Raw genomic sequence first — 12,502 nt, forward strand, 5'->3', positions numbered from 1 at the left:
CTTCTTGTCTCTTTTATCACGTTCCATCGCTACAGGGATAAGATTTTAGTAGAGAAACTGTCGCGAGAGAGATATATGTGTATCCTGGTAGATTACGTGGCATCCTTGAAAATCCTTGAAGATCTACATCCATCCGAGTATTCTCGGGATCATATTCGCGGCTTGTACGAGATGTTTGCAGTGCTTAAATCGTCTTTAGGAGTCGCATCACCGTCTAGCAGCCCGGAATGGTGGGAGCTGAACAAGCGGTGGTTGTGCACGCGGTGGAAGAAAATCTCCCACCCTCTGAGTGATCGCGCGCTGGACCACGCTATTCGACCTGTCTCCACCTTGTAGTCGCGCCGCGGTGTACCATTGCAAAAGAGCACCTCCGTGTGGTAGCTCGATTAAAAGTAGGTATCGCCGACCAACCAATCGGCCAGCTAGCCGGCCATCCAGCCAGCCAACTCGAAGAAAACAATCCTTACGTGCACACCGTAACGTGCATACCGTGGTACACACCGGTCTTATAATGACGCGGCGCGGTGACCGTTTTGGTACGATAAAAGTTGAGGGCAACCTTCGGGTGTTCCTGCGCTGGTTCGAGGAGAGCTGAGGAAAAAAGAAGAGGGAGTGGAACGGGTTCTCTGGTGCCAGTGTGCAGTCTAGTCCAAGACACAGGATGATAGCGAACGTCCGATGAGTATCCTGCTTCCCATTGCCCTCCTACTAGAGTGAAAGAGAGAGAGAGAGAGAGAGAGAGAGAGAGAGAGAGAGAGGGAGAAAGAGAGAGAGAGAGAGAGAAAGAGAGAGGGCGTGAGGAGAACGAAAAAGAGAGAGAATAGTTCTCCGCGGGTGACTGAGCCATACCGCCACTTCCATCTTTCCTCCACCACCATCAGCGGTAAGAAGAAGAAATGTCGAAACAAGAGGAATTGTCTATCAGGTCAGTGCGTGATTATTATTATTGCATTTGGATAAAAATTGACTGGGCAAGTAGTGCTCATCGATGACTTTTAAATTATGAGTTTTCTAATGTTCTTTCGATATTTGTACAGTTGATTTGATTTGGCTTAGTGAATAACTTGATATTCTTGTATCTCTAAGGCCGGTATTCATAGTCGATTCTTATTTCAAGACCGTCTTAAGTATAATGTCTTAAGACGTTAATGCAGCCCTCTGATTGGTACGTGACTTCTTAAGACCGTACTTAAGACGGTCTTGAATATAAGATCTGACTATGAATACACTTGCCTAAGACACTGGGTGATAACTCTTAATCGAATTCTTTTCACTGATAGTGTTCCATAATTATTAACTCGTACAAAATCTAAAATTCATTTAAAATTTTTGCTATTAATATAAGTTTGGTAATTAAGTAAAAGTTACTTTAGGATGTCTCATTATCATTTTTCTGTTTTTAGTTTTTTCTATTCTGACGTTTTTATTTTTAAAGTTCTAACCTTATTTCTACAAATCATTTACGTTATATTTACGATTAATTACGTCATTTAATTTTGAGAAACTTGCTTTTTTATGTTTATATTCTTAAATGTATTCATTTGCAATAATAATTGGTAATTAATATTCAAACATACTAATTATTTAACATTTAACGACTTTATCTAAACCCGCATTAAAGTATGCATATATTTTTTAAGTTATGGTATATGAAGTGAAGCTTACAAGTATCGTAAAAAAAAAAGATAGAAGAGCATTTCTTCAAAACCTATTCACAAAATGATAAAATTTCGTCCTAGACTTGAATGCCAAAAAAAAAATTTTAGTTTTATTCAAGAAATATAAAAACAATTTAGATTTGTTGGCCAATTCTGTTAGAGTAGTAACCTTGTGCGTCATGTGTTTCACGTCATGCAATCCTATATGCTTGATTTCGAATTGGATGGAAACATATGTCGTTATTCATAAATATATCTGTTACAATTTATGCATGATATCGTTTGTCGTCGGTATGCTATTATATTATATTTCCTTCAATTCCTTCATTTCCTGCGCGCAACTTGAGAAATAAAGATATACCTATCTGCGTGCCCGGAAATATGTATACAAATGTTCCAACTACAGACGAAATTTCTGTATATTTTACGTAGTATGATTATCCACGAGAAAATACAAAAATCTTGTAGTGTAAAATATTTCATTTAATTGAAGTAAAGAAGAGATAAGAAATGAAATTTAAATTGGAAACAATAAAATTTTTAAAAGTTTGCTTTTTATAAAGTGAAATAAGAATTCATTATTAGACTGCTATATTACGAAAAATAGAACAAAAAGTGTGAGAAAGAACAAGAGAGAGAGAGTGCTCAACAAAATAATTTGATTTAGTCATACTACAAGGAACATGTAGTGCTCACCTTTGAAAAACAACAGGTTTGTCGAAAGCAACTATACTTCACTTAGAATCATAATTCCACGTATTTTGTTTTACTCATGATGTACAGAATTACTGTCCTCTGGCATTTGACTTTTCCCAAAAGGCAATCTGAAAATCCTATTTGCCAATAACGAAACGCAGACACCACAGAAGAAAACACGAGATATATAATGAATCCTTTAGTAAGGGATGGTTAGCGCTTCATCGACCCCGCACGCGTGTGCGCGTGTATTAACATCTACCCGTTACCTTCGTATCGGAACGTGTTTTCGCTCCTTTCGGATTCTGTTTACGGATATTAATTCATCGTAATACTTCAAGGCGCTTGAACGTTAACGAGCGTGCCGTTTGTTATTACCGAGATATGACTTGCCCACGCTATTTCATGCATGCTGTGGCAACAGAGCGCTTTAAATTAATAACTATAGGCGTATGTGTACGGCGAACCGATGCTCGTGCATAGGGCTCATAAAACCTGATATCAAATAAATGTAAAATAAAATTTGAACATAAAATTATTTAATGCGATGAAGTTATCCGCTGTTTACGCCGTGACGAGGTGTCGTTGCTGATTTTTTCCTGGATAAATGTTATATTCTATAACTAAAGTATATAGAGAATTTCTAGCGTTAGTTGCTTCACTATAATAATTGCTATGCTTATTTAGGATAGTTTTTTTTTCAATTTATTTGTTAAATATTTTTTTTACAATTTATTTGTTAAATGACATTTTCTTCTTCTGATTTATTAATTATTATATTATATAATTTTGTAAAAAATATTTTATAAAAATTAAAATAATTATAATCGTTTGTTATTGAAATAACAATATAATTTGATTATGCAAATTAATCTCTCTAATAATATTATCCTACATTACTTTTTCATATAAATAGGTTACGAGATTATTATTAATGCTTATTAAACGTATAATTTATTATATTTCAGTTTTAAACACTCCATTTGAAGCTATTATAATTTTCAACTTGAGTAAATATCACACAAAATTGTTAACATTTGATTAGTTAATTTGCAACAAAAAGGTAATGTTTTTAAGAACGTATGAATAATTTGCTAAATATAGCGATTGAGAAAATATTGTTGGATGTTCCTTATTCAATGTAATCTCCTTTTTTCTATATATTAAAAGGCAAGATATTTCAAAATTAGCTCAAGTATAGAATCAATATATCTATCTATTTATCTATTGATTGGAAAACTGAAATATTCTTCAATGATCAGGTTTTTGGCTTTAATAACGACATTAACCTTTAGTGCGTAATATATGCAAACATAAACTTTCGGCCTTAAGAATGTATTAATAGAACTGGTTACTCAATGGGGGAAAAAAATGTTTGATAAAACGTAAACATTTTTGGAATTGTTAAAAAAACGTTTTTGAAACCATTTAAAATAAAGAGAAAAGTCCCCTTTTTTTTCATTAAGAAACTGTTAATTCAAACGTTAAAAAAAAACGTTTGTTTAATGCTAACAACATTTTTTTAATATTTCAAGGAAATATCTTTTTAATATTAAAAAAACGTTTTTTTTTAAGATTTAACAAAAATGTTTTTGTAATGATAAAAGTAACGTTTAAAATAATAAGAAAAGTCACTTTTTTAATATTAAAAAAACGTTTAAATAACGTTCTTTTTTAAATGTTAAAAAAAAGTTTTTTTAATGTTGAAATTATTTGAACAAAATTAAAAAGAATATTATACAGAAAATTTTTTTTAATTTATTGTTTTTTATCGATATAGTACATTTAATCTTAGACAACCAATTTAATTAATTAATAATAATTTTTAATTATATTTTTATCTTTTTTATCCACCAAGTTTTGAACTTGAGATCTCAGAGTTATAATCGAGTGTCATACCTTATCCGCGTTACGCCACTTATAATTGTCGACTTATAACTGTCGATGGACACAGTTCTTACTGTCCATAAGTGGTACACTTAACGCAATTATATTAGGTTAACTTCTTTTCCGTGTTTATCTTTTATTCCGACCCGTTTTTTATTAATTTGAATTTTAGAAAATAGTAACATTTTTTTAACCTTTATATTAAACGTCAAATAAACGTTAAATAAATGTTTTTTAACATATTTTAAATTAATAAATAACGTAAAATAAACATTTGATAAACGTCAAACAAACGTTTAAAAAATGTTACTTCCAAACATTATTTTAAACAAAAAATTAGTGTAAAACAAACATTTAATAAATATTAAATAAACGTTCAAAAAATGTTATTTTGGAAATGAATCGAAGAACGTAAAATTAATTACAAATAAATGTTTAAAAAACATTTTCTCCCCATTGGGTATTTGTATTCACTTGGCATATGTTTTGGAAAATGCTTGATATAATTCTGTCAGGATTATGTAATTATTCATTTTTGATTACTAAAAAGACATAAATCCGTAGATTGAGAGAGGAAGATCAATGTCCACATATTTTATTTTGTCCATATTTTTGCCTATTTAAAAAATTTTAAGTGGTTTTCTTTCACACGATTGTCTCATGCATATAGAGAGTGCGCTCCTTTGAAGATTCCCAATTTTTTTTTTGTATTATTCAATTGAGCAGTTTTTCTCATTGTAGTAACTTATTTTGAAAATTCTGTGAAAAATCTGGATACTTTAAATTTGTCAAATATTTAGCGGAATTCTAATAAACCAGTTCTAATTAATCAGAGTTTAATCAAAAAGATCTAATTGTAAGAAAAAAACGAAAAAGAAGTTTAATAAAACATTTACAGAAATATATAAAATATATCTATCGTTTAGAAGCAATTTTTGATCGAAATGGAATTACGTCAAACGAGAATCACTGATATGATGGTAATAACATACGAATATACTGCAGAACTTTGATAAAAATATCGAACGCTATAAATGCGAACATGATAATTTTTTGTAAAAATGTATGTTGAAGTGAAATAAATTCAATTCTATTCTATATTTTGTAAAAATTGTCTCTTTTTAATTCTTTTCTTGCTGTAATTACGCTGTGAAAAGTCTGGACAATTTAAATTTGTCAAGAGTTTAACGAAACTCCAATAAACGATAAAAATGTAGAATTATAAGAAAAGAACGAGAGAGAAGTCTAACAAAAAAAGTTGCAGAAATACATCGTTTGTGAGTAATTTGAATCGAAGTGGAATTACGTCGTTGTTACTTTGTAACGTGTAATCAAAATTTTTTTAAAACGTTGCTAACATGAAATCTCGCGAGGTCAATTCGTCTCATGCAGACTGAAGAACGATCCGGCGTGCATTCGAGAACACATTCGAGCGTTTTACGCATCCGTAGTAAATAGAATCATTCATAGTACTCTCAGGCGTGGTACATCGTGAGCGATGTACCTTAGCTACTTATAGTGTTAGGCCGTGTAACCGTGTGGCCGATTACGGGACTTTTCTCACCGTTGCACTGTACTATTACTTACTAACTCGTCTTTTGCCTCGAAACGAACAACTTAAATATGCAAATACGGATGATTCTCGAGACTCCAATCAGCGATATCCGTACCAGCTTGAGCATCCGAGAATAAAAAATAGCTATAAAGATCTTATATTTTCCAGCTTATCTGTGTTATAATCTACATTTTTAATTAACGTTTTAAAGAATCAGTGATATCCGTACCGGTTTGAGTATCGGAGAATAAAAAACACAATAGCTAAAGAACTTACATTTTCAAGCTCATCTGTGTTATAATCCACATTTTTAATTAATAACGTTTTAAAGAATAAAGTTACAGTTATAGAAATTACGCAAAGTTTGATTGTACAAAACTTTTCTTTTTCTTCTTATTAAAATAGAAATTTAAACGGAAGAAAATAAATAATATTTTCATTAAAGCGCTTGGAGTGATTTGAAAGATTTCGATGTGTGAATTAGTATTAAATATTTCAGTGAATTAATATTACGGATTATGCCATCACAAATTCATAGTCTGCTTTTTTATTTTAGTACACTGCAGACACTTATTACATCATCGTTAAACGCTCGGCAAATGTGTCTACCACAAAAAGTAGATACACGTTAGATATATCTATTAGCTTGTCTCTTTGGACTCCTGTTAGACATCTGTTAAATTGTCAAACTTCTTCTACTACGCTTCCAGTAATTCTTAGCTAAATTAGGGGGCAGAAACGTGATGAAAAGTTCAAATCTAAAAGCCACATAATAGTCGTAATTCCAAATTAATGGTTGCCCGCCACGCGATAGCCGCGTAGCACGCAGAGTATCCGCCAGGAACTCGAGAGCGACGTTGTACGATAGAACATAACGCACTCGCCGTCGAGATGCTAATTAATACTACAAAGACGCAAATCGAGAAGGGATACATACAGTGTGAGTAACTCTAAGCATTTATTTTCGTCGTTTATTATATGTTCGCCTTCGTACTGTGACACGATAAACACTGTATCGTTTCGTAGAAGGCTGACAGGTATTAGATCCGCTTATTAATTTATACAAAAAAAAAAAATCTATAGTACATAGTCCACAATTCGTAATAAATAATACATAGTAAACTGTAGAATAAAACGGAAACGACGTTTAGAATTTTTTGCTTTCTCATTTCGAATGAATTATTAATATTTCGACCCGGTTCGAAGTAGTTCTATTTGTTCAAAATTTTCCTCAACGTTACCAAAATTGCCAATAAAAATCTAGTTAGGATAAATAATAATAATATTTTGATGCCTAATTCAAGATAGTTTTAATCGTTCACGATCTTTATACAACTGATTAACATTGGCACCGTCGAAGTGTCAAATAATGACTGTCACTTTAATTTGTCGATTGACATGAACGCAAAGAAAAATAATGAATTAATCGAATCCTCCTCTACGCTTCACATTTCGATAAAACGAAAGATAAAACGAATTTTGTAAAGCTAAACTTATGTCACGATTTTTTACTTGTAATCTTTTACTTTCAATTTTAATTCAATTTCAAGCTCTCGCGATACCCGAAGCGTGCTTTCTATCAAAATGAAAGGATACCACAGCATGCGTGAGTCACGAGAGTCTTGTTTAACGACACTTTGATCCTACATAATCTTCCTGCATGTAACTTCCCGATATATACAAATTACTATGTAAATTCCTTGCACTTTGTTCTCTTTTACCTGCAGGTTAAAATAATTCGTCTTTCTTTTCTCTTTAACTATATTCCTTGCGTTTAGAAGCAAATGGAAGGAATAATTATTCCGAACTCGTCACGCGTTGGTACAGGCGGGAATTTTTCTCTGGCGTTCGCGTGCGCGATCGTGGATGGTAAGCGGGACACGTACACGTGACGGTTCCAATGAACGCATGTTCCAATGAAAATCGTATATATATTCCACGTGTGTGCGCAGGTGAACGCGCGCGAAGCTGTCGCATGCGGCCAAGTGTGAAAAAGTGTGAAAGAAAATCCTTCTGCAATGGGAAAGCGTACGGACATTAAGCGGACAATTATAAGGAAGGAAACGCGTGATTCAACTGCCTGTTTGCGCCGTGCAAATAACACGAGTTAGATTGAATGTCGGTAATCTTTATACAATGAATATATAGGAGGGAAATTACATGGAGAGATATACGCGTAGATCCTCGAGGACGCGAAAGTTTTGTGAGATTAATGTTTCGCGCAAAATATAATAGGATAATCCGCAATTCCGCGAAACATCGATGATTTCATCGAATGTTGTCAATTCTTTTATCGCGCTGTTATGAAAGAGCGTAATTGCGTCAAGGACGTCGCTCTAGGCTGATCTGTCCTTTAACAGCGATAATAATCTTTCTCTTACCTTCGTAGCGAGGAAGGCAGAAAGTATCTATTATAATTCACGTGTGTATAACGACATCCTCCTTTAAATGTTTGCAGTCGAGAATCGCACCGGGCTTGCACCGCGGTAGAAAAAAATATGTTGACGAGGAAGAAGGTGAGGAGGACGAAAATGATCCCGCCGGACGGTGGATGGGGTTGGGTGGTCCTTTCTTCCGCCCTCATCGTCAACTTTCTCATTCCTGGCACCGTCAAGTCCTTCGGCGTGCTTTTCGTCGAGTTTCTGCACGTTTTTAAGGCGTCGTCCACGGCGGCCTCTTGGATGCCAGCGTTATGCTACTTCCTGTACAGCTCGTTAGGTAAGCTTTTTGCGATAATATACTCCATATTTGAGTCGCTTATAAATTTTCTGCGAAAACACAAAATCACATTTTGTTTTTGTTCATATTATAGATACATATATATATATATATATATACACGTTTACAATAAATTTCTAATCACTCTGATGGAAAAATTTCATTGAAATTATTTTGGAACACTTTTCAGCAAAATTTCTGTTTAATTTCAATGATTTTTAGCTGAAAAATTCATTTTCAATAAAATTTCAAAGAAATTTCAACGATTTTTCAATATGTTAGCTGAAAAATTCACTTGCGGTGAAATTTCAGCAAATTTTCAACATTTTCGCTGAAATGTTCCAAAACGTAGAATAATTTTATTGAAATCTTTTCACCAAGATTTATACACAAAAATTGACATCATATTATATATTATTTTACGAACAAAATTTTACTTTCAATGCATTATACTTTTCAATACGTTGTCTTTATATACATTTGTAAGGTAAATAAAAATACTACTTGATATATTCTATAAAAATATCATTTATAATATTTTGCAGGTCCTTTATCTAGTATTCTATCGACCAAATACTCGTATAGAACAGTAACTCTCATCGGCGGCACCTTTGCGGCTAGCGGCATGATGCTGAGCTACTTTGCCAATTCAGTTACTTATCTTTACATCAGGTACAGTTTTTTTTTTATCGATTGACGTGAGGCGTTGTAAATGACTAGGCAAGCACTGTTGTTAGTAACAACTGTACAAACACAGTTACTAATTTTAATAACTTCTATGGCGAAACGGTGCCAAATTATTGTGTAACAAGGCCGGTTATTGAATCAGTTAATACGAAAGGTATCTCCTTGATTTGCGAACATTACACAACTTCTGTAAACTGTTAAAGCCGTTCTCTGTATGTTTGTCAAGTATTTAATATTATACTCAAAATACAAAATGTATACTAAAATGCTACGTAAAACACCTTTGCGGAAAAAGAACTATAAAATAATGGTTTTATATAGTACTCTTTACAAGTTACAGAAATAACAATTTATTCTTTTGATACGTAGTTATGGTCTTATGGTTGGAATCGGCGCTGGATTATCATTTCCTCCGACGGTTTACATCGTTACGCAATACTTTGAGAAGCTACGAGGGATGGCGACCGGTCTATGTATTTCCGGTAGCGCAATCGGCACAATAGTGCTACCACCGTTACTACAACATCTCTTGGATCGCTTTGGATACAGGTAATTTACTAAGAAATTCTAATACCTCTGATAATAATTATTTATTAAGAGAACATGGAGGAGCATTTATTAGAAAAACCGAATATGAATTATTTAGATGTTCCTCTCGGCTCCGGTTCGAGAACAAGATATCTATTCTACCGAGAGCGCTTCCACAAAAGACTTTATACATAGTTCCAACTACTTTCGAGGGATCGGAAAGTAGAAGTGCACTCCGAGGCGGTTTGGGAAGCCACACGACACAAAACCTTTCGCAAACCTACGCTAATATCTTCGTTTCAAGAAAGGTCTCGCAGACGTCGTACAATGAAGCCTCCAACATTTCGGAAATTCGAATTTCTCCTTTCTATGCGTTTAGTAGTAGAGAAAAAATCCAACAAATAAAACTTCTTTAATAAAACCCAAAGAAACACACAAATGTAAAAGAAAAACAAGCAACGATCCAAGTTTTATCTAAACTATTTTTTTCTCGCCCCTTAAAAATAAAGCTGGACGCATACCTTACTTAAATCAGGTTTCTCGTTGTCACATTTCAGAGGAGCTGTACTCATCATGGGTGCGATCACGCTGAATACGCTGGTCTGCGGTCTCTTGTATCATCCGGTCGAGCAACACATGAAAATCGTGCCCCTGGATGACGGTATCGATAATGGAGCACTGACTCTCGACGAGTCGATTGGCGAAAAACAGGAATTGGCTGAAAAAATGGGAGAGGATGCAAAATTCGGTGATGACGAACCAATACGCAAGTTTTCGGACCTTTCGCACAACCAGCACAACGTGGTGCTGGAGATCACCGAAAAGGCATCTTGTAAGCCTGAAAAGGCATCTTGTAAGCCTGAGAAGGCATCTTGTAAGCCTGAGAAGAAACTGGATTACAAAACGAATGATACAGTCGTGGGATTACGCTACGATGTCATTAGGGACGAGATTCCGTGTGAAAATACTCCAGATGCGAATGAATTTCGTATGAAGATTCGTCCGAATCAGGAGGACGATGATGATCTGAATAGCGACACCCAGAATTTATCGCGGCGAGGCAGTGCTGGTATCGAGAAAGATGTCAAGTCGCAATTAGATTCCTTGAAAATCAGGAAGAATCCGAAGGAAGATAGCAGGGTGTACGACGAGGAACTCAAACGAGACGATGCGTGCTCAAAGTCGACCAAAACACCGAAAAGACATGATGACAAAAAAACACCCTTCTTCGATCTAAGTGTGCTGAGGGATCCCATTTACTTAGTGATTCTCATCTCCAACTCCACATCGGCCATCAGCAATACGAATTTTATGATCCTATTGCCATCTTACGCGATCGCCGAGGGCTTCGACAAAAACTCGTCGGCTCTGCTCCTGTCCATAGTCTCGGCGTTAGATCTGATCGGCAGGATCGGTGGCGCATCCTTATCCGATATTGACTTCGTACCCAAGTATTATTACTTCGTATGCGGACTCGGTACCAGTGGGATCGCTCTAGCGTTATTACCGATGGCGACCAGCTACACTATGCTGTCATTCTTCTGCGGTCTCTTCGGTCTGTCGTCAGGAATGTATATCGGCATCACGACCGTCATCCTCGCGGACATGTTGGGAACGGAGAAGCTCAGTTCATCCTATGGAATTTCGTTGTTCGTTAATGGCGTGTTGCAGCTCGTCGGACCGCCTATTTGTGGTGTTATTTTCGAGAACATACTATCCTATAAGCCGATCTTTTTAGCCTTTGGAATTATTTTAATTTTGGGCACTGCACTTTGGGCGGTAGTGCCGCTTATCAAAAGAAATAATAAAAAGGATATAGAAGCGATATAAAATTCACGCAAATAACTTGTGTACAGCTTCGACGAAGATTTTTCAGTGCAATTTGAGCATTTTATAAGACTATGTATTACAATTGCGATGATTGCGTTATCGAAAACGTCCAACAATATCCTTAGATACTTTTAAACTGTGAAACATTTGAATTATTGTATATTTTTAGGCGAATTGACACTTGTTTTTGATATTTGTACTTTAAGAAGAAACTTTGGAAAAGCTCGTAAAATTTAATTTTAATTAATTTTAGACGTGAAAATAATCGAGTTTTGTATCCACAAATCCATCATGATCATGTATATAGCTATCTGCACAGCAGATAATTATCATTACTAGTATTTTCCACGATTTGTGCCATTATTGCTACATAAATTGTCATGTAACAAAGGCTTGTATAAACATGAATAGCCATTATTCGAGACAGAATAATATTGTATTTTAGCAAAATGTGAGATTGTTATCTAAGATGAAAGAAACATCTATTTGCAAATATATAATTCATTAACAGAATAGATATATTATGTATATTAATAATAATTTTTATATTATACCCCGAAAAATGAATATTTTGTAAAATATTTTTGTAACAATATGATATAAATATTTTTACAATGTCTTTATTCAATAAGTCTTTTGGTTTCTACGAGCCTTTCTGGAACGTGCACACATCAAGCTATTATTGTTTGATTCGTAGCCTATATATTAATATAAGTTTATTGTTAAAAATAATTTTTACTGCCAGTAACAAAATAATATTATTGAGAAATATTTACTAAACTTATATATATATATATATGTATAAAAAAAAAATATATATATATCTTATGAATAAAAATACCTAAAACGTTAGAAGATGACGTAAATAAGGACATATACGTACGTACTACGCGAGTTCTATTAAACAATTAACTTTGTGCCAAAGTGATCAGGAAAGTTTCTA

General features: G+C 34.1%; 1 protein-coding gene across 1 annotated transcript; it reads left to right on the top strand.

Annotated features, from left to right (window-relative positions):
* Positions 1 to 257: 257 nt before the first annotated feature.
* LOC108768026 (monocarboxylate transporter 1) lies at positions 258 to 12,107 on the top strand. The gene is made up of 5 exons (XM_018518231.1): positions 258 to 925; positions 8,255 to 8,514; positions 9,060 to 9,186; positions 9,571 to 9,750; positions 10,287 to 12,107. The coding sequence occupies exons 1-5, from the start codon at positions 897 to 899 to the stop codon at positions 11,557 to 11,559; spliced, it is 1,869 nt and encodes a 622-aa protein (XP_018373733.1). The 5' UTR covers positions 258 to 896; the 3' UTR covers positions 11,560 to 12,107.
* Positions 12,108 to 12,502: the final 395 nt, after the last annotated feature.

Source organism: Trachymyrmex cornetzi, unplaced genomic scaffold (assembly GCF_001594075.2).
Source record: "Trachymyrmex cornetzi isolate Tcor2-1 unplaced genomic scaffold, Tcor1.1 scaffold121, whole genome shotgun sequence".
Lineage (NCBI taxonomy): Eukaryota > Metazoa > Arthropoda > Insecta > Hymenoptera > Formicidae > Trachymyrmex > Trachymyrmex cornetzi.

Bases quoted from the DNA above. Each gene is read 5' to 3' on its own strand.
- LOC108768026 (XM_018518231.1), top strand. From the start codon at position 897: ATGTCGAAACAAGAGGAATTGTCTATCAG. The intron at 8,515-9,059 runs GTAAGCTTTTTG...AATATTTTGCAG, and splicing joins CTTCCTGTACAGCTCGTTAG to GTCCTTTATCTAGTATTCTA. The intron at 9,187-9,570 runs GTACAGTTTTTT...TTTGATACGTAG, and splicing joins GTTACTTATCTTTACATCAG to TTATGGTCTTATGGTTGGAA.